Source organism: Eubalaena glacialis, chromosome 7, assembly GCF_028564815.1.
Source record: "Eubalaena glacialis isolate mEubGla1 chromosome 7, mEubGla1.1.hap2.+ XY, whole genome shotgun sequence".
Classification (NCBI taxonomy): Eukaryota; Metazoa; Chordata; class Mammalia; order Artiodactyla; family Balaenidae; genus Eubalaena; species Eubalaena glacialis.
In genome coordinates this window covers 12,676,721-12,700,788 of record NC_083722.1, presented here as the reverse complement: position 1 = coordinate 12,700,788, position 24,068 = coordinate 12,676,721, and the positions used below count along the sequence as shown (strand labels likewise).

Below are 24,068 nucleotides of genomic sequence, written 5' to 3'. Positions count from 1 at the left end.
GTGCCGTGGGAGAACAAAAGGGGCATCCCAGGCATTGTCTGTTAGCCTGTGTGCACCACATGAAGCCTCTTCGTAGCCACCCGTGGTCTCCTTAGTCTGTGGCGAGTCCCAGAAGGGATCCCCAGGCGATAGCATCAACATGGGAGCCAGTGTGATTCGGCTGGAGGATGGAGCATGGTCTGCTTGGGTGGGAAGCAGGTTAGCTGGTCAGAAAATGCAGGACCTGGAGCCGAAAAGACCCAAGGCTGAATCTATACTCCACCACTCTGGAGCTTGTGCAAACCGTGTACAGATTAGTGCACACATACTTCACGGAACAAACTACGTATGAGCCTTCCATTCGGTTTACGTCGTAGTGCAAAGAAAGAAGGTTGTCAGAAGAATGAAAGGAAATAACGTTCGAAGGAACCAGCACAGTAGGTAGCGCGTAGTAGGCCCTCGCCAATGTTAGTTTCCCTTCCCTGCTTCCACTTGGGTGACTTTGGCCCTGAGAAGAGAAAGGTTAGCTTCTGAAAAATGAATAAAAGGCTTCCTTCTCTCCAAAGAGTTTATATGGAAGGAGAGACAGTTTAGAAAAGTCTAGAAAGAAGGCTGACCTTTTCCAGCGAGCACAGTGAGCCATCTTGCGCTGCCTCTGTTCCTGTGGCATGTTCCCCTGAGCGGCCCAGGAGCACCCATCCTGCTGCTTCTCTGCGGAAGGCCCTGTGACCTCATGCTAGCCTGTGTGCCTGTCACACGATCTGTGTTTTCCTGAGTGTGAGCCGGACTGGAGGGGGTCCAGTCCTGCGCATCAGTAGGAGGACCAATGCAGAAACGGGCTCATGCCCCTTTCTTTTGCAGAGAGGATCTGAGCATCATGCCCACTGGGGGACCCCCTGCCCGGGATGGCCCCCCCCCGGGGAGCCCTGGGCTTCCATCTGGCAAACAGTGCTCTGTCTGGGAGCCGTCACCCAACCCCTCCATCTCATTCTTCCCAGGCTCAACTTTTCTGAAGAGTACACAGCATTTTGTCAGAATTGTAGTACATTTTATCTGTGAGTTGCTCTGGGGTGCCACTTGTCGTTGACTGCGTTTTTCCTGAGTGCTGGCCTCCGTCTGTTATTAGGGCTGTCTGTCGCGTCCCAGATTCAGGAAGGTGACTGCTTCCTTTTACCTCCTTGGTGGCTGCTTAGTATTCCTTGCCATTTTCTTCTCCCGACTGTCCTCTGTGTGTGTGTGTGTGTGTGTGTGTGTGTGTGTGTGTGTGTGTGCGCGCACGCACGCACGCTTTTACAGCGTGTTATAATGACGTGATCACTGCACGTCTACTGATGGCTTTTCTTTCATTCCACTATTTTTTATTTTGACTGCTGCGTTCTGTGAGCCATCAGTGGCAGTATTATGCATTTAATGGATTAGTTGGTGCCTAAAAATAGCCAGAGCCCTCATGCAAGCCACACAGAAGCCTGTATAGTCCCTTAGCAGCCAAGGCAAACCAACTTGCCAAGCATTTTACATGTAGGGCTTGGTGGACATGAGCCCTAATGAATCAGAAAATAGGTAGCGGCTTCCCTCAAAGCAAAGCTCATTACCGGGCCTGGGGGTCCAGTGATTGGTGAGAATCCGTTCAGTTCTAATGCCAGAAAGTCTCCAGCAGAGAAACGGTATCGAACACATTTTTGTTTGTGTGTCTGTGTTCCCTCCCCCTCCCCACAAAAGAAGAAAAATGCTCTCCTTTAGCCTGTGTGTGATGTAAGTGCCCCCAGCTTGGGGATCTTACGTGTGTTATTTTATTTATTTATTTATTTAAAGGCATAGAGGAATTTTTTTTTTTTTTTTTTTTTTTTGGCTGTGTTGGGTCTTCGTTGCTGCGCGCGGGCTTTCTCTAGTTGCGGTGAGCGGGGGCTACTCTTCATTGCAGTGGCTTCTCTTGTTGCAGAGCACAGGCTCTAGGCGCGCGGGCTCTAGAGTGCAGGCTCAGTAGTTGTGGCACACGGGCTTAGTTGCTCCGCGGTATGTGGGATCTTCCCGGACCAGGGCTCGAACCCGTGTCCCCTGCATTGGCAGGCGGGTTCTTAACCACTGCGCCACCAGGGAAGCCATTACGTGTGTTACTGAAGCAGATTCTCTTGGACCATTGTTGTTTATAGCTTTTTAAAAAATAGGCTTTATTGTTGAAAGTAGTTTCAGGTTTACAAAAAATTGAGCAGAAAGTACAGAGAGTTCCCAGACGCCTGAAGTTTCCCCTGTTATTAAAATCTTGCATTTTTGTGGTATACTTGTGACAATTGATGAGCTAAATTGATACATGGTTATTAACTAAAATCCATACTTCACATTAGGGTTTACTCTGTGCTGTACATTCTGTGGGTTTTCATAAATGTGTAATATCACGCATCCAGCCTCCCAGTGTCCTAGGAACTAGTTTCCCCACCCTGAAAATCCTTCGTGCTTCACCTACTGGTACTTCACCCCACACCCCTGGCAACCACTGATCTGTTTCCATCTCTGTAGTTCTGCCTTTTCCAGAATGTCATGCAGTTGGACTCCTATAGTATGTAGCCTTTTCAGACTGGCTTCTTTCACTTGGCAACATGCGTTTAAGGTGCTGCTGTGTCTTTTTGTGGCTTTGAGAGCTCATTTCTTTTTAGCACTAAATAATATGCCATAGTTCTTTCAGGCACGCATTTTAAGACCCCAGGGGAGGAGGGCAAGTGGGATAGACCCGTGTGCCCCAGACCTGCCCTGGTCACCTGCTGCTCGGGTCCCGTGGAGGCCCTGGGAGCCAGGCGACAATGCGAGAAGAACCTAGCTCATCTGTCATGTGGGGTTTGTGTTTGGAGGTGTCTCTGTGCGGGGATGTGGGTTTAATGAGACAGCTTCCACCAAAGACTGAGTCAGGCTTAGAGCGAATGTGATGAAATGTTTTAAATAGAACACTCGCAGACGCTCTTACACTCGATTGAAGAGGTGTGACTCTTTTTATTAATGATCTTTCAACGTCGAAGTAAATGGGGCTCTCCGTCAGCCCCTCCGTCTTTGCTCCAGGGTTCTCTGATTTTCTTGACATGGGGAGTGTGGTTGTGCAAACTGGCCTTCGAGGAAAGCAGACTGGCTTTTCTCTGCAGGTGAAACAGGAGCGAGAACTTCACTTGCAGACAAAGTTAGGGATTCCCAATGTAATCATTTCACCAAAAGCAAGACATCATCACTGAAACCCAGCTTCTGAGCGATGCCCTTGCTCCCAGATGCAGGCAGAATTTGTACTTTTGTGATAGGCTCAAGCAAAAACGTTTTGTAAAACAGATGCCCTTCGCATTTGTGAAAACAGGGATTCTCGTGAAGGAAAATGGAGACAAATTTAAGCAACAGACGTTTTGTTTTCTTTATATCTTGCTTTTGGTGATACGTACATATGTGTGTAAATAGACATAGCACCAATCTACCATTGAAAAGTACAACCAAACAGCATAAATATGCGTATATGCATGCATTGTTTAGATACAGTAGTCTTTAACTAAGTAGCTAAAGGAATTTTGCTGAACACAGGAAGGTGACATGGAATAAATAATGATCAGCCCAGAAGTGAGGATGTGTTGCCTCCCTGTCTTGGTTTCTTCATCCCGCATAGAAGTTGGAGGTGATCGTTTTAGAGGAGTTGGTTTAGCGGGGCTGGAGAGAGGGAGGGGAGGGCAGGTTTCTCTTTGGAGCAGTGGTGAGCGATGGGCGTGCCTGCAGCAGCAAGAGGAGGGTGGGAAAAGGGCACAGGAGGATGGGAGGTGATCACCCCTAAAAAAGAGAGGTGCTGGATACAAGACGTCCAGAGATGAAAGGCAGAGGGGCCTCAAGCTGGCACCAGGACAAAGGCTATTCATGCTCCCATTTCATCTTCCAGACTGCTTAAAGTGTTTGGAAAAGGAGATATTTATGGGATGAAAAAAAATGGACTGTGTCGAGCTGCCAGGAGTTATGTAACATGCTTTGGCTTTATATGGTACTGCCCCCATGAGTTTATTTTCATTGGAGTTTAATCAGAGTCTGTCTGAACCCCGACAAGATCATAAAGTGAATTAATGGTTATTAGCGTGGCTGAAAGAGCAAAAAGGAACCTCAAGATTGGAGAGAAAGTAACTGAAGTGTGAGTCAGTGAAATCAGGGTGAGCTCAGCATCTGACAGGGGAACATGGAGTGAGGCAGCTATGCCTCAGCCAGGAAAGCTGTCTGTTGGGGGCTGAGCAGCAAGACCCAGGGAAGGTGCAGCTCCTCTCCCTGGGGAGGACTGTAAGCCCAATTCAGTCCTGGCTGGTGGAAGCAAGGCCAGGCAGAGCCTCTCCAGCGTCTAAACATTGACCTCTGTTGGCCAGTAGTGCCATTGCGGCGTTTTTGACACGTGGAAGGCAAACACAGAACTAGTCTTTCCGATTTGTACTGAGCACCCGTTACATGCCAGGAAGTATTCTATACCCTGGGGATAGAACAATGAGCAAAGCAGGCAATATCTCAGCCCCCATGGAACATATAGTCTTATGGGAGTTTATGGGAAGAGGTGAAACAGACAAATATGGAAGTAAACAAAATAATGCATCGAAAGATAATAAGTGCTATGGGAAAAAAATAAAGCAGCCTAGAGGGGGTGGGGAAAATAAGGATGGAGGGTAGTTATTTTAAACAGGTGGTCGGTGAGGCTGTCTCTGAGAAGGGGAACGGGAGGACACAGGGCAGAATGGACTCCACATGGAGGGAATAGCGGATGCACAGACCCAGAGGCACGAGTGTTTTGGAGTGAAAGGACCAACAGGGAGACCAGTGTCACTGCAGTGCAGGGAGGAGGGGGTGGGATGCAGACCACGCCAGGCTTATTCACGGAGGCTTTTTCTCCCCGTGAGAAGCTGGCTTGGCCAGGACTGTGGAGGTGGAAGCATGAGAAATGGTCTTATTCTAGCTGTAGTTGGAAGAGAGAACCGATAGGATTTGCTTGTGATTTGGATGTGTGCGGTCTGGGAGGAGGAGTCGAGTAAAGTATGATGCCCAGGCCGTTGACTTGAACACTGGAATAATGGGGACGCTGCCCCTGGAGGTGGGGAGGACCCCAGGAGGCGCCAGTGGGCAGGGGCAGATCAGGAGGTCTGTTTGGGACACGTTAAGTTTGAGTTGCCCATAGATATCCAAGTGGACATCACCAGGTAACATGGTTGCCAGTATCCACATATGCCCTGGCGAAGTTACTTGTTTTGCATACATGTTCTGGCTCTTCACTGAAGGGAAGTACTAGGTCTTAAACAGTAAGTCCCTAACACTTTGCAGGTGCTCAGTGTTACATTTTGAACTTTATTAAAACTGCAAAACCTCAAGTGTGAACACTTAATAATATTTCTCAGCACCAGAGGGAGACCCACGTGTACCTCAAATTCAACGAATTCAGACTCATTTCTGGTTTAAAGTGACATCATGTCACAAAATCCTACCATCTCTGTTTCACCTCCAAAATAGTACCCGTTGGCATTGACAGCATGTTTTGAGGCAGATAATGTTCCTCTCCAAGGGAGTTTCAAGAGGACAGACCCAACCATATACATTCTCACTGAAAAATCTGTTGGTATGATTTGTTCATTAACTGTTAATGATCAGTTAACCTTTAAGAATGTTTATGTCCTTCTGACAAACCTAAATACGAAATTGAAATAGATTTATTATGACTTACTTTCGTGTGCTTATTTGAGATGTGTGCAACAAGAGTTTAACTTTTACCAATGAAAGGGCAAAAACTTACTTTAGTTCACATATATGCAGACCAAAAAAAAAGTGCATTATCTAGATAATTCAGGCTACATAATTAGGGTGGGAAGAATATTCGTGAGGATAAATATTAGCGAGGGTAAATAATTAGGAGAAAAATAACATGTGGCCTGAGCCATCCAGCCCACTGCTTACAATGATCAGATTTATCTGAATCTTTTGCTCCTGATTTGTGTGGACCCAGCTGAGGGGGTGGCATTCTTTTCCCAGGATGGCAGATCACTTTTGGGAGAAGACAAAGCCAGAATTTAGGAGGAAGGGACCAAAGGCAAGCCTTTGAAGTGACAGAGAAAATTTCCCCAAAGTTCTCTAGGTTAAACTCAATCCCATTATCATTGGCTCTTTTCAGCGCACCTCTCATGTATTCTCTCTCCTCATCACTTTTCTTTCATGAATTTTCAGGTAGGCTGTTCAAGTTATCGACCATCTCACAGCATTTAATTCTAAGACCTGCCTTCATAGTTTGGGGAATAATGACGGGCTTTCAAAATGCCCCAAAATATGGTGTATGTAATGGGGAGCATGTGCGTCTATATCACAGCTTACGGAATCATCAATAATGTTACTTGTCACAAAGGCTTTGAAGCCATTTCTTCTTAGTGAGTCTGCAGATACTTGGCAACATGTAAAAGTCTTCAAATAGATTTGTATACAGTAGAAGTTATTTTCAGAACATGAATATTGGCTGCTCTGAGGAATGTGTATAATATGGCTCACACAGCAAGAACCTGTTCGTTAGTAGGTGTTGGGCTGTCTGTCAGTGAGACTCTGCCCAGGAGCAGGGGATCATCTAGGAGATGCAGACAAACAGTCGCCACTTGAAGTAGGATTTGTCCCCTCTGCTCAGTGTATGATGTTAATGGCTTTAAGAGGTTTGGGACAGGATTTATGGAGCCAGCTCCAGGTTGGTCCTCCCACTTGGAACTCAGTTGGCATCCCCATCCGATACTATTACTTGTAAGTATATTTGTACGTATGTACATGCAAATATATATGTGTGATGTGAATGTAGTTCTGTAATTGAATATCAGCCTCGTGACACTTATATAGAGAGACTTGATTTGCGTAGTAGATGTAATAAGGCTGATGCTATTTCACAATTTTTTGTATCATGAAAAACATCCATGACCTCAGGTCATTGGATCCTATTTATTTCAAGTAACATTCCCCACTTTTGGAGTAGTGGAAACGTTAAGTTCGTGTCTTCTGATGGTATTACAATACCTTTGTTCACAGGGGCAGAGATCAGGAACATAGGAAAAAGAAAATAGGTTTGGGGGCCAAAGAGACGGGGATTAAATTCCAACTCCATCGGTATATAGTCATGACGTTAGGCAAGTGATTTAATCTCTCTGAAACTATAGTTCCTTATTTGTAAAGTTAGAACAACGGTATTTTTCTCACTTAGTATATTGTATCGAACAAAATGCTTTTTGTAAAGTGCGTACCTGAATGTTTGACAGATAGTAGAAACTCAAAATTTTTTAGTTCTCTTTACATTACTAAGATAACCCAGAACAATGAAATTTTCCCGATAACATGCACGTTTATATGGGCTCATGCTCACACACGCACTATAGTAATAGGCTTCCATATAAATTCATTCTAGTTGTTTTTTCTAAAAACACTTAGGTCTTCTATGGAGCAAATAAAGTATACCATTCAAAAAGTGTGTCTAAAACTGGATTAATCATAGTTATCAAAAAAAGATAAAGAGGTTAAGTAGAAAAGCCACAATCCATGTAAATTACATGGAAATTCACTACATTTAAAGTGGGATATTTTAATTATTTATGTTTCTGTATGTGTGCCTGTGTATGAAATTCAACAGAACATTTTCAGTATTCTTGTATTTAGTCAATACAGTCAGCTCTCCATATCTGTGGATTCCACATCTGCGGATTCAACCAAACCACAGATTGAAAATATTTATGGGCAAAAAATTCTAGAAAGTTCCAAAAAGCAAAACTTGAATTTCCCCAAACTTGAATAGTTCCCAGGCAACTATTTACATAGCATTTACATTGTATTTTAAGTAATGTAGATGATTTAATGTATATAGAGTATATGCGTAGGTTATACGCAAATACTGTGCCATTTTATATAATGGACTTGAGCATCCTTGGATTATGGTATACTTGGGGAGTCCTAGAACAAATCTCCTGTGGATACTGAGGGACAACCATATTATTTTAATTTGCTCACACATCTACCATTTTCATTGTTCTTCATTCCTCCCTGCATCTGCAAACTTCCATCTAGATTCATTTTTCCTCTGCCTGAAGAACTCTTTAGTATTTTCTTTAATGCAGATCTGTTGATGGTGAATTCTCTCAATTATTATTTATCTGGAAAACTGTCTTTATTTTGCCTTCATTCTTGAAGGATCTTTTTGCTCAGTGTAGAATTCTTGGTTGGCAGTTCTTCAATACTTTAAAGATATTCCATTGTCTTCTAGCTTCTATTATTTTTATTGAGAAGTCAACTATAAATTTAACTGTTGCTTATTTGGAGGTAATGTATATTTTGTTCTGGGGGCTTTTAAGATTTTCTTTTCCTGACTTTGATTTACAGCAGTTAAACTATGACCTGATGAGGTGAGAATTTCCTTTTATTTTTCCTGCTTGGGGTTTAGACCTTCTTGAATCTGTGGTTTATTGTCACTTATCAGTATCAGAAAATTCTTAGCCATTACCCTCTCTCTCTCCTCCTTGTAGGATTCAAATTATGTGTCTGTTAGGTCTTCTCAATGAGTCTTCTATGTCTCATACCCTTTCCTCTGTATTAGCCATCCTTTTGTCTCTGTGTTTTATTCTGTATAGTTTCTTCTAAATCTCTAATTAAAAAATCCAGTTCACTAATTCTCTCTTAAACCATGTTTATTCTGTGGGAAAATCCATTGCATTCTTGATTTTAGTGGATGTATTTTTTTTCATTCTAGAATTTCCATGAATCTTTTAAAAAAATAGATTCTGGTTCTCTATCAGAATCCTCAACTTTGTCTTTAATCTCCTTAAATATTGTAAACATAGTCATTTTAAAGTCTATATCTGGCGACTCTATATCAGAAGCCCCTGTGGGTCTGTTTATAGTGTCTGTTGTTTCTGCTGGTTTTTATTCATCTCATCTGCTCATGGACCTCCTCCCCCTTTTTTAATTGAACGTCTTTTATTTGAAAAATTGTGGAAATAATTCAAGACCTTAATTTAATTTTAGGGATGAATGAGATGATTAAAATCTGAGCTTCAGACATTGAGAGGAACTGTCTGCTTCTGCTTCACCTTACTTCTAGAATTCAGTGCTTTGAGGGAGCACCCTCCTGTGGCTTACCCTGAATTCCATTCCCTGCCCCCTGAAACCCACCTCCCATGCTCTTGAGATTACCCAAAGCCCACTTGAACTGCCCCACTTTGGAAGGTACAGATACCCTTAGGGGGAAATAGCATCAAACACCAGGTTCAAATCTCTGGCCAACACCCTTTCCTGATCCTGACCCAATGACTTTTTTTTACTGTCATATTTTGGTCTACTGCCATAAGAAAAACATATTTCTTTTACATTTTGTCCAGAGTTTTTTTTTGTTTAGAGTATTTAGTTGTCCTCCTCAGGAAGGTTGGTCCAAATTAACTGGTCTACTACATCTACAAAAGCCATTGAAAACTGACTGTTTAAAACTACTTCATTCTTCTCTTTTTCTTTTTTATGTAGCATAAAGTTGAAGAAATTAAATTTCTATGAAAATTAAACTGTTCAAACCTCAAGTGCATTTCAACTTGATTTAATGGCAGTAGTAATACTTGCACTGGAAGTTTGCAAATCCCTACACAGACCACCTCCTTGCCTTTGTTCACATATCCCTACTTCCAGGAATGTCTTCTCCTTGCAATCATTCCTCTCCTCCAGTCCCATTGTTTTTCAAAACTCAGCACAGTGTATCCTCATCCCAAAAGACTTCCTTACTCACCTCTTCCATGCCTTTCCTCTGCCCTCCAACAGCTTAATCCCGTGCAAAGTATTAGAGCCCCGCTCTGTGACCACACTCGCCACATGGATTGGCAGTTATTGTTCCTGTGCCTCTTCTGCCCATTGGATTGTGAACTCCTTTGTGACCAAGACTATTGTTTTCAATTTATTGAAATTCATCACAGTGAATGGCACAGAGTAGCCTAGAGAAAACAGCAGGTATTGAAAGGATACTGGGCTTCCCCTGCTTTTGATATTTGTTTTTCAAACAAAAGAGAGACTGATTTGAGTACCTGGGGCTTGCTCATGTAGATGGGCCAAGCACTTGAGCTGTCTGTATTCATTTCACCCTCAAACCCCTCCAAATCCTGCCCATCCTTGGGGTCCTGGGAAAGCCATCCCTGCTTTCTCCAGCCCTCACTGATTCTGCTCCCACTAAATTCCTAGAGTATGCATTCATTTATCCAGTAAATATTAAGTTTCAACCATGTGCCAGGTACTCTTTTAGGGGCCAGGGACACAGTGATGAGCACATAAGTGCCTGCCTTATGGGGCTTAAATACAATCTAACTCTGATCCGTATTCAGCCCTGTTATACATGAGAATAGCATCTGTCCAGTGAGCTAATGAAACACAAGAATATACCTTGGGCTTGAGTCACGTGCAGCGCCTAGCCCAGTGCCGAACACTGAGTAGGTGTTCCATCGTCCTTGGGGGTCCACTGACTTGTTTTAATGGAGACCAGCTGTAGAGCTGATACACAGTAAAACGATATTTTGAATACTGAATGGACTTCTACCAGCTTCTACCCAACATCTATATATGGTAAGTACAGGTACAGCAGAAAGTTAAGAGCCTCATTTGCATCTGTTGGTGGAGGAGGTTTGGGGAACTGAGTCTTATTTTTTTCCATTCACCTATGCGTATGTATGTCTGTGTACGTGTAATGTATACAATAAAACAAGAATAAAATGTCTTCATTTCTTCCTTCTCTTCCCTCTTCCTGTCTCTCACTGTTCCCACAGGTCAGCGTGGAAGTTTTGGTAGAGTATCCTTTTTTTGTGTTTGGACAGGGCTGGTCATCCTGTTGCCCGGAGAGAACCAGCCAGCTCTTTGATTTGCCGTGTTCTAAACTCTCCGTTGGGGATGTCTGTATCTCGCTCACCCTCAAGAACCTGAAGAATGGCTCTGTTAAAAAGGGCCAGGCCGTAGATCCCACCAGTGTCCTGCTGAAGCACTCAAAGACCGACGGCCTCGCGGGCAGTAGACACAGGTACGCCGAGCAGGAAAACGGGATCAATCAGGGAAGTGCCCAGATGCTCTCTGAGAATGGCGAACTGAAGTTTCCAGAAAAAATAGGATTGCCTGCCGTGCCCTTGCTCACCAAAATAGAACCCAGCAAGCCCGCGGCCACGAGGAAGAGGAGGTGGTCGGCGCCGGAGAGCCGCAAACTGGAGAAGTCGGAAGACGAGCCACCTTTGACTCTTCCTAAGCCTTCTCTCATTTCTCAGGAGGTTAAGATTTGCATTGAAGGCCGCTCTAATGTAGGCAAGTAGAGGCCGTGTGGGGAAAGGAAATCTGGCCCTCCTTTATCATTTGTATCCAGATTACTGTACTGTAGGCTAAATAACACAGTATTTACATGTTATCCTCTTACTTTAGGGTTCTGTTATAACCTTGTCCTTAGAGTTACAGCGGGGGTTGGGCAGGAGATGGTGCATATGCTTTTTCCACGCGTGTCTCTCAGCGGGTGGGCAGGCAGGGGCTGGGGCAGGTCCAGCCCGGGCTCTGGGCGGGCGTCCTGGTGGAAATGAACGTGGCCCCATGGTGCCTGCCTTTTCTAGCAGTGCAGATGCACCCATGGGGTGCCGACTTCTCCCGGTTTCGGGACGACGGGCTGCAGGGGGTGCGTGCGTGCGTGCAAGTGAGGGTGCCCGGGTGCCACGGCAGGTGAGGGTCTCTTTCTCTCTGCCTCCCTCTCTCTTGCTCTCAGCACGGGATTGGAGGTCTAGGGGAATGTCCTCATGAGGTTCTCATGTGCAAAATCAGCATCAGGACCCCAGGTTCAGGGCATCCCAGAGAGGCCGTCAGACAGCAGATGGAAAACTAACTGTGTAAAAGAACATTTTTTTTTTCCTCCAACATATTTTACAATAAAAGCGACTTTTAATCATAGAGATATATATTCCCCCCATGGGGCCTGACTGCACTGATATTTTTTTAAAGAGCAACTGCCACCCGTGGGATTTCGTTTCTGCTTTACGAGTGCAGTGATGTCTCCAGGGCATCGTGGTGGGCAGGGCAGCCCCTGCTGCCATCGCTCCGCACCCGGGGGGTGGTGGTGGGCAGCAGGGGTGGCAGAGAGTGAAACCCACCCTGGTCTCTGTGCAGTGTTAGGAAAACCAATCAGGTTAATTGCATTGACTTCACTCCCAAGAGATAGACACAAACTGCCCTTCAAGAGAGCCGCGGAAGCTCTTCGCATTGGGTTTGCAAATCTTCTGTCTTTTAACTCTAGTACTGTTTATAGTTCATGACTATGGACAACTCGGGTGCCACTTTTTTCAGATTCCAGTGTGACGTGAGGAATTAGATTTTGAAGATGAGCATATATATTACTATCTCTAAGCACTTAAAATGCTATTCACACTTTATTACCAAGCATCTTGGTCTCTCATTCAACAAGTACTGTATCTCACTTTAAACTCTTTGGGAAGAAAAACTAAGTTGCTTTCTTTTTTTTCAACACTGTAACTACACTTCAGCTCTGCAGAGTTTCTCACGGAGCAAGATGTTGAAAGTTTCAATGTGGTTTAATGGGATGAATGTGAATTTTGAACTAGTATGTGACAATGAATGACCACCAAGTACAGCCTGACAGGAGGCACTCTTCACTTTGATGTTTGAGAAGGAATTAAAAGCATATGCAGAGCTGGCAGAGGAACTGAGAGGAAAGGGATGGAAAAAAGAATACTCACTTTTGTCCAGTGTTTTTCTTTTTAAGACGAACTTTTAAAGAACCTTGCGATTTGCACATCTTGAGTTTATAATTTGTGTGATATTCCTGCAGTTTTTATCCAATAACATTGTGGGAAAGGTTTGGGGGACTGAACGAGCATAAATAAATGTAGCAAAATTACTTTCTAACCTGCCTAAACTCTAGGCCATTTTATAAGGTTATGTTCCTTTCAGAATTCATTTTGGTCTTCTTACCGCATCTGTCACATAAAACCAGGTCTTAGCAGGACAACTCTGAGAATTTTCTTCAGATTCATTGAGAGAGTTTTCCATAAAGACATTTATGTATGTGAGCAAGTTTTTTTTTAAAAAAGAAAACGATTACTTTATTGTTGTTGTTACTGATGTTATTTTCAGAATGACTTTTATTTTTCCACCTGAAATCAAATCAAGATTTAATGTTTGGTACAAACCCAGAAAGGGTATTTCACAGTTGAAACCTTTTATTCCCAGAGATCTGAAATATTGTTTGTGGGTTTTGAGTGTGCATTTTAAAGTGCTTTAAAAAAAAAAAAAAAGTTTTATAAGGAGGGAGAAATTTTTAAATATTCTTACTTGGAATGGCTGCAACTTACCTGAACAAATACCTGATTTTTTTTTACCATTGAGAATAGTACTTTTTCCATTTCACAAATTAAAAAAAAATTCTAATGTCAACCCACATTTTGGCTATCTAGTATTCACATTTAGCTCTCAGCAGAACTAATGATTTTTACAAACCATTTTCTGGGGTGTACCAAAAACATTGGAATAGGTTTAGAATAGCTAGATCCAGCCCTTGACTTTCTTTGATTTTCATTACCCTCTCAGCATGCTAGCAGAGAGCTGGGTGAGTCCATTCTTGCAGTCACATTGCTTATTTCGTGCTGTATTTTTTTAAATGTCTCTGTTCAGAGAACTTGCTTAATCTTCCATATATTCTGCTCAGGGCACTTGCAATTATTCGGCTTTGTTTTTCTTTTTGTTTTGATGGTAAGAGGAATATGGGGCTGCCGTTATAGACTTTGTCCTCATCAGTACCACTAATTACAGCAACTCACGTGGACTCAGAGAAACACCCACCACCTTTTGGCTTCTTTCGAGTATCGAACTAACTGGATCCACACCTCCAACACTAAAATGGGAAAACATAACATGGTTTGGAGCAATAGGGACATCATCATCGTTTTTATGCTTCTATTTCAGGTATAGGAATTATCAAATAATTGGTTCTTTCTAAACATTGTCCCATTTCACTTTCTTGCTTCTTTAGCATGTGCAATACTTTCCGTGCCAACAGAGTCTGATCAGTGTGCTCTAGAGAAAGCTCAGACCCGTTTGGCTTTTTCCTTACTCGGTCCCTCTTTCCTGTTCTGGCCAGAGAAGGGCTGGAAGGAAGGAGCCAGGAAAGGGGAGGGCCTCCTGCTGCGTGTTTGCCCTGCTGCGGATGCCGAATCCTGGGGCAGGGAGCTTGCTTTCGGGAGCCCTGTCTGTCGCCTTGTTGCAGAAAGAGCAAGCAAAGGAGGTGGAAGGGGAGAATGGCACTTCCCCCGTCACCACGAGGAATAGTGAGTGTGCAGTGCAGACAGGAGGGAGACAGAGTCCTTTCTGAGGCACACTCTGGAGCAGTGTAGTGCCAGGATCAACCCATGTTCCACGATCTTTTCCGCCAGTGGGCAGGTCTGTGTCCTTGAGACTTCGAGCCGAGCCTCTGGGCGTGGGCAGGAAGTGTGGCCTGCCGTGTGCGCGCCTTCCAAGCGTCCGGCCGGTGGCTACGGAGGGGGCCACCTGCGAACAATGGTCACCGCTCCTTTGTGGCAGCTCTCTCTTCAAATAGGAAGAACATCCAGAGGACAAGGGCCTCCTCTTGTTTGCAGACATTGGCGAGCCCCAAGGCTCCCAGAGCAGCCTTTGTCACTGCGCCTGCGTAGCCGACCTAACAATGACAGGCATAGAAACCCTTCCGTGCCGTGCAGCTTACGAGGATCAGCCGTGTGCCTCTGTACTGTGTCCACTTTGCAATATTTACTGAACCCGTCTTTTCGTTCTTCTTTCTTTCCTGTTTTCCATTTTGAAACTAATAACAGCAGGCCTTTTGCGTTTACAGTGGAACACAATCACCAAGAAATTAGTCAGGGCGAAAAGAAAAAAAATAACAACCAACAAACAAGAACCTCTCTTTATAGGGATTTCTAAATATATAAAATGACTGTTCCTTCCTTAGAATGTTTTAACTTAAGAATTACTTCAGTTTGTCTGGGCCACATTGGGGGTGAGGTGGGGATACAGAGATGGATGCCACTTACCTCAAATCTTTTAAAGTGGAAATCCAAAATTGCTTTTTCATTTGGACGTTCAGGATAATTTTCTATGTTGGTCAATTTTTTGTCTTTTCCAACTCACCCAGTTTGTTTTGGGACGATTTTATTTTATTTTTTCATTGCTGTCGTCAATCCCATTTCTCACTCTGAATCATGACCCTTTGTGTTTTCTGTTCGGTGAGTGTGTTGGGTTTTGTCCCCCACCGGGAAGTGGCGGCACCCCTCCTTCTCCCCTCTAAGGAACTCTGCGGAACCTTTCACACCTCTAACTCAGGGACGGGGCTGGCGTGTGTGTGGTACACTGATGTGTCCAGAAGCAGCACTTTGACTGTTCTGGAGTAGGGTTGTACAACTTCAAGGAATGTTTGGATTTCCTGCATCTTGTGGATTTCTCCTTAGATACTGCATAGATTGCAATATAATGCTGCATGTTCAAGATGAACAGTAGCTCCTAGTAATCATAAAATCCACTCTTTGCACATAGTTTGATCTTTACTGAAATACGTTGCCAAAATTTATTTTTGTTGTGGTGTAGCTTTGGAATTTTTGTTTATTTTTTTTTAAGGAAACAATTGATAATACCCTTTAACATCTGTGACTACTAAGGAAACCTATTTCATAGAGAGAGAAAAAAATCTCAAATGCTTTTGAAGACACTAATGCCATGCTATTTCAGATCTGGGTAAAGAAGCAGAGCTCTGTGGACTGAAGGCCAGGCTTTTTGAGCTGTGTTGGTTGTCATGGCTACTGTTTCATGAACTGCAAGCAGCTCAACAAACCATGGTCTGTTTTCTCGTAAAACCCTTTGCACTTCCTATCTCCTAGTCACCCGTGATGATCCCAGGTGAAAAAAGGGCCAGTGGTCTCTGTGGCCCAATCCAGCTTCTTCAGGGTGATGTGAAAAGCAAAGGGAATTATGCTTTTTGGTTTTTAAAGTGAAGTGGAGGTCTTTGCTTCCACCTTGTTTTCAACCCAGGATTTCTGAAATAGAGAATTCTAAGAACACATCCAGTAATAACTATACAGAGAATATACTTTTTTATAAAGCACATGCATATGCCATTGTGTTGGGTTGGTTTCCTCTTTTTTTCCATGGACAGTGTTGTGTTTCTGTTGATAGGGAAACTCCAAACTGTTTGCACACCTCTACTCCGGAGCTGAGATTTCTTTTACATAGATGACCTCGCTTCAAATACGTTACCTTACTGATAGGATCTTTTCTTGTAGCACTATACCTTGTGGGATTTTTTTTTTTTTTTTTTTTTAATGTACACCTAATTTGAGAAGCTGAAGAAAAAAAACTTTGAAGCACTCACTTTGAGGAGTACAGGTAATGTTTTTAAAAATTGCACAAAAGAAAAATGAATGTCGAAATGATTCATTCAGTGTTTGAAAGAAATGGATCTGTTGAAACAATGAGTTTCATACCTTGTTTGTAAAAAAAAAAAAAGAAAAAAAAGCATAAAGGTTGAAAGTTACATGTTTTTTTGTATATAGAAATGTGTCATGTCTAAATGATCAGATTTGTATGGTTATGGCCTGGAAGAATTACTACGTAAAAGGCTCTTCAACTATACCTATGCTTCCTCTATGTTTCTGTTACATAGAACCCTCTTCTGAGGGAGAGGAACTCTGTATTCTGCGATTTGAGAATACTCTTCATTCCTATGCCGAAAGTACTTCTCTGAGCTCCCTTCTTAAACTCTTAAGCCATTGCAACTCCTTTTTCTTCAGAGATGATGATTGACATTTTCAGCACTTCCTGTTCCAATAAACCCAAAGAATATAATTCTGAACAAGAAGTGTTTGTAACAAGGGATCCTAGCTACCAAGAAAACAGGACTCATTACGAGGACACACACAAAAAAACATTCAGCCTTCTTTCCCCCCCAACACCTCAGTTCAATGGGGGGTGGGGTAAAACAAGGATTTCAGTTGAAATGCCTCATTTTACTTTGGTTTTGATTTTTCTTTACTATTTAAGAGGCCAAAATAAATGTGGAGCAACTTCTCAGAAGTCATATTCTGTCCAGAAATCAAGCTAGCCAGCAGAAACTGGACAGCTGGGGGGATATTGAGCAAATCCCCCTCCAATTCTTAAATTCAGAATCTCAGCCCTTCCCTTACTTACATGCGATGTTTCTGGTAGCTGACATTTACCTGTATGGTGGCGGGAGGGAACAGCGGCTTCAGTTTTTCGTATCCTCATGACTCGCATACAAATGGTTCAGCTGTATTAAAATTAAGTGCTTTGGGCCAATAGGTAGTATCTATACAGTAACCGTCTCTTAAGAATTTCTGTCACTTTTCTTATCTGAAAGGACTCCAGTCTTCCACTGCAGATAATTGGAGATTTCACCCAAGTTTTCTTTCCCTTTAGTTTGTTCGTTTGCTGTTGGGATGGCTGATGAGCCAGTCTCCTTTTCCATGGCCAGTCTGAAGGCCCCCTTTGGAAGCGCTGTTTACAGTCATCCTTGCCGAGGTAACATTCTGTCCTCTGGACTAGCAAATCTGAGCGGTTACCAAGCTGGGTGTGTAGGTTTCCTTTGCTTCTTACACGAATCACCTACTCTTAAATCATCCGATCCAGGAGTGGGGTGAATTCTTTAGTCAGTGAACATTAAACTTGATACCTGTGCATTCAGTTCTGTGAATAACTGCCCTTTTGGCCTTTCGGGGAGGTTTCTTCCTCCTCAGCCTTCACTGCTCCCTGTAAACCCAAATCAGTGTCAGCTGAAAGGCTCCAGTTGAGCCCAGCCAGTATTCGTGGTGGCCTTCGGTTAAGACGAGAGTCCTAATTTCTAGCCAGTGGGGTCCTGGTCCCAGAGCCATCTCTGAGAGTCGCACTGTTGTATTTTTTAATGTCAGCTCACGACCCACCAACCTCCCAATCATACGCCTCCCACCGGCCAAGGGAAAAGAGACACTAGAACTCTGAGGGCACTATCAGACTGACATGGCCAGTACAGAGGAGAACGAGGGAAGGAATGATGTTTTGCACCTTATTGAAAAGAAAATTTTAAGTGCATACATAGTTAAGAGCTTTTATTGTGACAGGAGAACTTTTTTCCATATGCGTGCATACTCTCTGTAATTCCAGTGTAAAATATTGTACTTGCACTAGCTTTTTTAAAACAAATATTAAAAAAAAATGGAAGAATTCATATTCTATTTTCTAATCGTGGTGTGTCTATTTGTAGGATACACTCGAGTCTGTTTATTGAATTTTATGGTCCCTTTCTTTGATGGTGCTTGCAGGTTTTCTAGGTAGAAATTATTTCATTATTATAATAAAACAATGTTTGATTCAAAATTTGAACAAAATTGTTTTAAATAAATTGTCTGTATACCAGTACAAGTTTATTGTTTCAGTATACTCGTACTAATAAAATAACAGTGCCAATTGCAAATGTGTCTTTGCCTTGTGTCAGGTCCTCGGAGAAAGATGAGGCTATGGTCGTAATTCCTCCCTCTTACTTAATCTGCTGTCATCACTGGGTAGGTTTGTGGTGGGGAGGGTGATGTAAGGCATTGCCTTTTCCTACTGATTTTGGGGGTGGGGAGAGGGTTGGTCTTGCTTGAGATGAGATTCTGAGATAAAAGGCATGTTTCAACATCTGATGTCTTGGCTTGTTCTGTTCATGTTTATTTCTCCTATCTGAACATTGCTGTTTGTTTGCAAGAGATAACTGTTTCTCAGCAGTCTCCTTTGGCATCTTTGTTGGCTCGTATAGCATTATCCATTCATTTCTGTACAATTTTGCTGTACACTGGTTAGTTGTCTGAAGGTGGAAAGTTCATTCATGTTTCCTGTAGTTCATGCCTGTTTGTTAGAAACTCAACGGTTTGCACGGTGCCGAGTCTCAGATAGATGAGGCTCAGCAGTTGCCCCAGAAACTAAAATTCCTCCAGGGCCCAAGCAGGTGAAGCCCTCTGCCTGCATCTACACGCGTGGCTATCAAATCCTTCCAGCCCTAAGGTTCTGCAGAGCTGGAAGAGAGCTCTCGGCATTAAATCCAGAGGAGTTGTCGCTTAGCCCAGGCAGGGACGGGTAACTGCTTTCCTGTTACTGCCTTCTTGCTTCATGGATGGGGACATCTCACCAGGACTCTCCTTTAGGACTTAAGAGTTGAGGTTCCAACGCATTGTGAATGCTAGTGCGTGAGAGAGAGAACGTTGGTGTGTAAACTAGCAGTGATGAGCTGAGCCTTGTAACCCAGACAAGAAGGCTGCCCAAGTCCTCGTTCTCCAGAGCATTCTGGGCAGACGTGGGCAAGTCTGGTGAAGCAGTCTGAACCGCTGCCTTCCCTGCTGTTTTAATATTAGATGCTAAAGGTCCTGACACGTTTGGGGTCCAGTAGCTGTGAGACTTACCTGAAGCAGTCAAACTGATGATTAGAGAAAAGCCTTTGCTTCACATGCTGCAATGAGGCAGACCTTAAAAACCACCAGAAGCACGGCAGGAGCCCACAGGTGGAGCCGCCTAAGGTGAATGGCATCTAGTCACTGGCACCCACCCCTGCACAGGAAGCCCTGCAGTCAGCAGGGTCTGAGGGCTGCTCCAGGGCAGGATCCCCCATGCCCACGGCTACTAGAGGCGAGAGATGAACTTGCAGAGGGTGAGGGGGCCTTAGAAGTGAAACCTCTGCTTCACAATGATCCTGACGAGCTTTTGGCTTCTGCAGTCACTCACGTTTTCACTCCCCTGAAAACCAGGTGAGCGAAGGACCTGCCTTCCCGCCTTCATGGAAACAGAGCAAGTAGTCTGCAAAATCTCTGCACAAGATGGATCAAGCAGGTGCACATCACCGTGGCGAGGACTGCCCAAAGGGATGCCGTCGTGTGCTCCACCCTGATGGGAGACGGTGACCCCCAAGCCAAGACCAGGAGTATGGAGAAGGATGCCATTCTGGAAGTTTCCTTATCACTTACTGCTGGTCCATTTTAATGGATTTAAGACTTCTCCACTTCTCTCCCTTATTTTGCAAATAAAGAATCTCTTACAGCTAACACACTCAAGGGCTCAAGTGTAAAACACGTCTTCCACAGGAACAGCATGGGGCTCATACCTCAGACAAGCAGACAGAAGAGGTGGGGTGCCTCCAGCAATGCCCCACATCTTGATGTTCCACATCCTTTAGACCCTCATCTCAAATGTGTAGCCATTCGTGTTTCTACAAGTATTCTGAATGGATTTAGGAGCAAAAAGCATTACAATGGAGTTCAAGTTGCTGGATCTTTAAAGGTATTCTTCTAAGACTAAACTCGGACCTGTAAGTTCCTGGAGTGCCATGGTTTGGTTGGATTCCTCGTATGGTGTCGGTCACCATGGACATCAGGCAATTAATTCGCTCTTACACAGTAGGAGTGTGTGGCTCCTTTCTGCTCCAGGGCTGTCACTTGTCTTTTCAAAGAAGATTTAACTCCCGTATCTGCTTCTTTAGCCTCGTTTAAAAGGAGATGAAGTAAAACATCCTGGGCTGCATACACTTCCCAGTCCTAATATTCAAATAATGCTTCAAAAGAAGTGGCCGGTCATCGTTAATTCATCTGTGTTCACTGTTTAGACAAGTGTCACAGTGGACTGCTGTGGGATTCCCGCCAAGGCCACGGGTCCTTTCTCCAAGGAAGTACCATTGTCACCAATGAACAGACCCTTATACAGTAGTGCCCAGTGGTCCTTCCTGGAAACCGTGACAGGGGAACGGTTCTATCTCAGATTTTAAACCAATGCCTTTTAGGAAGGCACTGCTCAAGGTTTTGGTGGTTTTCCAGTGGGACTCTACCTGCCAACTTTTCAATGGATGACCTTTCAATAAAAGATCCCATGGAACTTCAAAATAATATTCTGTCTTTGAGAGGCCAACCTGACGAGCCAGAACTGAGGAGGAGAGGGAAGAGATGGAGGAAAACAAACCAAATGAAAAAGCAGGACAGGGACAGCTTCCTAGAAGCAGCACCAAATGCAGCAATAGAGGACCTGCTCCCAAAAGGCACGTGCAGGGAAGGTGGTGGAAACATGTCCCTGCACCTTGGGGGCACCTGCCGGAAACCAATTCTTCAGGTTCACCTGTCAACTGCTTTTGTTCTTTTCCAGCAACTGAAAGCTGGATGGAGGGGATGCCGGTTCCTCTAGCTGTGGTTCCCCCCAATCCTCCCCTTCCGCCCTCCCCTCCCCAGGTACCTTGACCGCTAAAAGCCAAGCGTGGGAAGAAGGCAGAAAAACCCCCAGCTCCCCCGACCGCTTGGTCCTGCAAATGCAGACTCCAGCACGCAGGCAAGTCTTCATAGCATTATATTAAAGTGAAACCATTTTCTTAAAAAAAAGAAAAGAAAAGAAAAAGGCGTGAGTGTTACTTTTAACAAGGAGGTTACACGTTCTGGGCAGCTAAGCTCCAAGCGCTGACCCAGGAAGTGCCTTGCTTCTGGGATCAGCCAGAAACTCTGCCGTCACAGGAGGAGGGGGATGGGAAAGCAGGCATGTGCGGACGCTTCCGGCAGCTGGAGGTCGTCTCGTCCTTGATCTCGAGGTTAGCTGAACACGGTGTTGTGCTGCTGGGTCACCCGGATGAACGTCGCCCTCCTGCTGAGCTCTTTGAGTTTGGCAGCCCCTACATAGGTGCAGGTAGATCTCAGTCCCCCGAGAATGTCCAGAATAGTGTTCTCGACATCCCCTTTGTAAGGCACTTCCACGGTCTTGCCCTCAGAGGCTCTGGAAGAAAAAGGGAAGTTTTTCTTTCAATCTGGTTCTTTTCCCTTAAGAAGCCGGCCAGAAGGATTCCCCGCTGTAGCCCAAGGCACTCGGGCAGCGACACGCCACCCTCCAACCCCACGCCCGCATCGGCCTCGCTGCACACGCCACGCAGGTCAGGCCAGCATCTCACATGAACGAACTCTTCACACCCAAGATGCACGACCTCGCTGCTGGCTGCCCAGAGCCCGTCAGCAACACTGGAAGAGTCACAGACCCGGACCATCACCCCGGGGGGCGACGTCCTCCCCAGCAGTGCGCACCACTCCGTCCCCATCGAAAACCGGCCCCGCCTCTCCAGTCTCTGTTAATGTGTACACCCACCTCCAGCTGACCCAGAGCCCCAGAATACCTACGGGACAGCGGAACAGACCTCCTGCCCACTGCCCACCAGCGTCTCTCCTGCTTGCTCTCCCTGATCAACAACGGAACAAGCCCAGAGCGTCCCTCCCCCACCCCTGCCAGCTCTAGACACAGCACCTTCACAGGGGACAAGCCGGAGAGGAGGAGGAAGGGATGGAGAAAAGGGACAAGGCAAGCACCGCGAGGTGACGTGGAAACCTCCGCTAGTAAGGTTAGTGGCTCCACTCACACGGCCTGTCGTTCCAGGGCCCTTGTTGGGTGCTCCTGCCCCCCGGCCCCAGCTCACCTCCCTGCATCTGCACAAATCACTATGCCTGTTGTCCCGGGCGTGGCGCGGGGCCCCTGAAAGGTGGAACCAGAGCAGAACTAAGGACCTTCTCAGCACCGGAGGCTGCAGGGCTTTGGTTAGCATCTTTCGAGTTTTCAGGGGCACGTTAAGAAATTCAGAAGAGCTGGCACGTGGCACCAACACTAAAGCACATCTAGCTGCCCTTGCTGAGTCCTCGTCCTCCTCTTCACAAGGCCACCAAGCAACACCGCTCGATTCCACGTCACGTCCCCTTACGGCAAGATGGAGATACAATCCAGACTTGCTTTAGGAGGAGCATTACAAGAAGGAACTCTCCAATCCATGCAAAACTCTAGCCTCCATCTAAGGAGGCCATCTGGAAATTTTAACGATTAACCAAATTCTGGAACTTTCTTTAGCTGGTCTCTTCAACTGAAAAAATAGCATCACTTGATCAAAAAGTTATTACCTAGAATTCCAAAAGGGTAGTAACTCTTGAGCATTGAAATCTACACTTGCAAGACTACCCTCGGGTGAAATCTAGTAACTTAAACCATCCAGCAGACCAAGGGCTGGCCTAGTTAGTGGCTGGTTTACAGCACCGAGTTCACGAAGCCGGCCACTGGCCACACCCAAGATGACGGGCATCACTGCACTCTGTGACCCGAGACCAACATGCGCACGTGTGCCTGAAATGACGGCCATTTCATTTTTTAAAAGAGGTTTCCATGGCCTTCCCGAGGCTTACTGGACATCCTCCAGTTCCTCAGCATTGCTTCTTCGCTAAGTGGTGATGGCACCTTTTACAAGTCACTTATCGTTGATGCCCAAGTCTTCTCATCTGTAAAATGAAGGGCTCTGATCTGTCTCCCAAGGACAGCAAGAGAACTAAGTGGGTAATGAGTGGGAAAGAACTAGTAAAGCATAAATAACTCTGCCTTAATTAAATACAACATCAAAGAAGGAGAACCATTCTCAGGAGGAGACCAGGTGATGGGAGGGAGGGAGACAAACCTACAGAGAGAGAGAACACAGATGCAGCCTACAGGGCTCAGGCTGCCTCTGGATTAAGGTTCTAACTCCTGCAGCACTTTCCTTCCTTGGCTAAGATTCGAATCCACTTCTGGAACTGAGTCTTGATACTCCCAAATCTTCTGTTTTCTTTTTTGTTTAAACCCTGCTGAAATCACAGGAGAGGATTTTTTTTTTTTTCCAGCTCCTTGGCTTCTGTTCATGCTCTAGTCTGGTCTGGCCTTCCCTACCTAGTTTTCTTAGAACCCAAAACAGATGCAACGGCTAGAGGGCAAAAAATGTCCTCCAGGCAAAGCATCTGGCTGTCACAGAATCGCAACGGCTCCACTTCCAGACCAGCACATAGGAGACAGGCGTGGGCCCTTGAACGGTGACACTGGTCGCTGGCAAAGCATTAAGCTTCTTGGCCAGAGATCCAGGTCGGATGTGAGACAGTAAACCCCTCCCCTTCTCTCCCGCGACACACTGTACAGCCTCCTCCATCAGTCGCCACACGGGAGAAAGAGGCCGTTGGAGGCTGTGTGGGAGGGGGCGTGTCCCTCTTGTTTGGACTGTCTGCAGTTTCCAGAATGAAGGT

At 44.9% G+C, this 24,068-nt stretch overlaps 2 protein-coding genes across 2 annotated transcripts in view; one reads left to right on the top strand and one right to left on the bottom strand.

Moving 5' to 3' along the window:
* ATXN1 (ataxin 1) overlaps positions 1 to 12,444 on the top strand; it is a 141,685-nt gene extending 129,241 nt beyond the window's left edge. Inside the window, exon 3 of the mRNA XM_061195755.1 lies at positions 10,764 to 12,444. Within this exon, the coding sequence (XP_061051738.1) occupies positions 10,764 to 11,294 (531 nt within the window). The 3' untranslated portion in view covers positions 11,295 to 12,444. The remainder of the gene's footprint in view (positions 1 to 10,763) is intronic.
* An 8,891-nt stretch (positions 12,445 to 21,335) lies between these two features.
* Positions 21,336 to 24,068, bottom strand: part of GMPR (guanosine monophosphate reductase) — a 42,175-nt gene continuing 39,442 nt past the window's right edge. Inside the window, exon 9 of the mRNA XM_061195754.1 lies at positions 21,336 to 21,768. Within this exon, the coding sequence (XP_061051737.1) occupies positions 21,588 to 21,768 (181 nt within the window). The 3' untranslated portion in view covers positions 21,336 to 21,587. The remainder of the gene's footprint in view (positions 21,769 to 24,068) is intronic.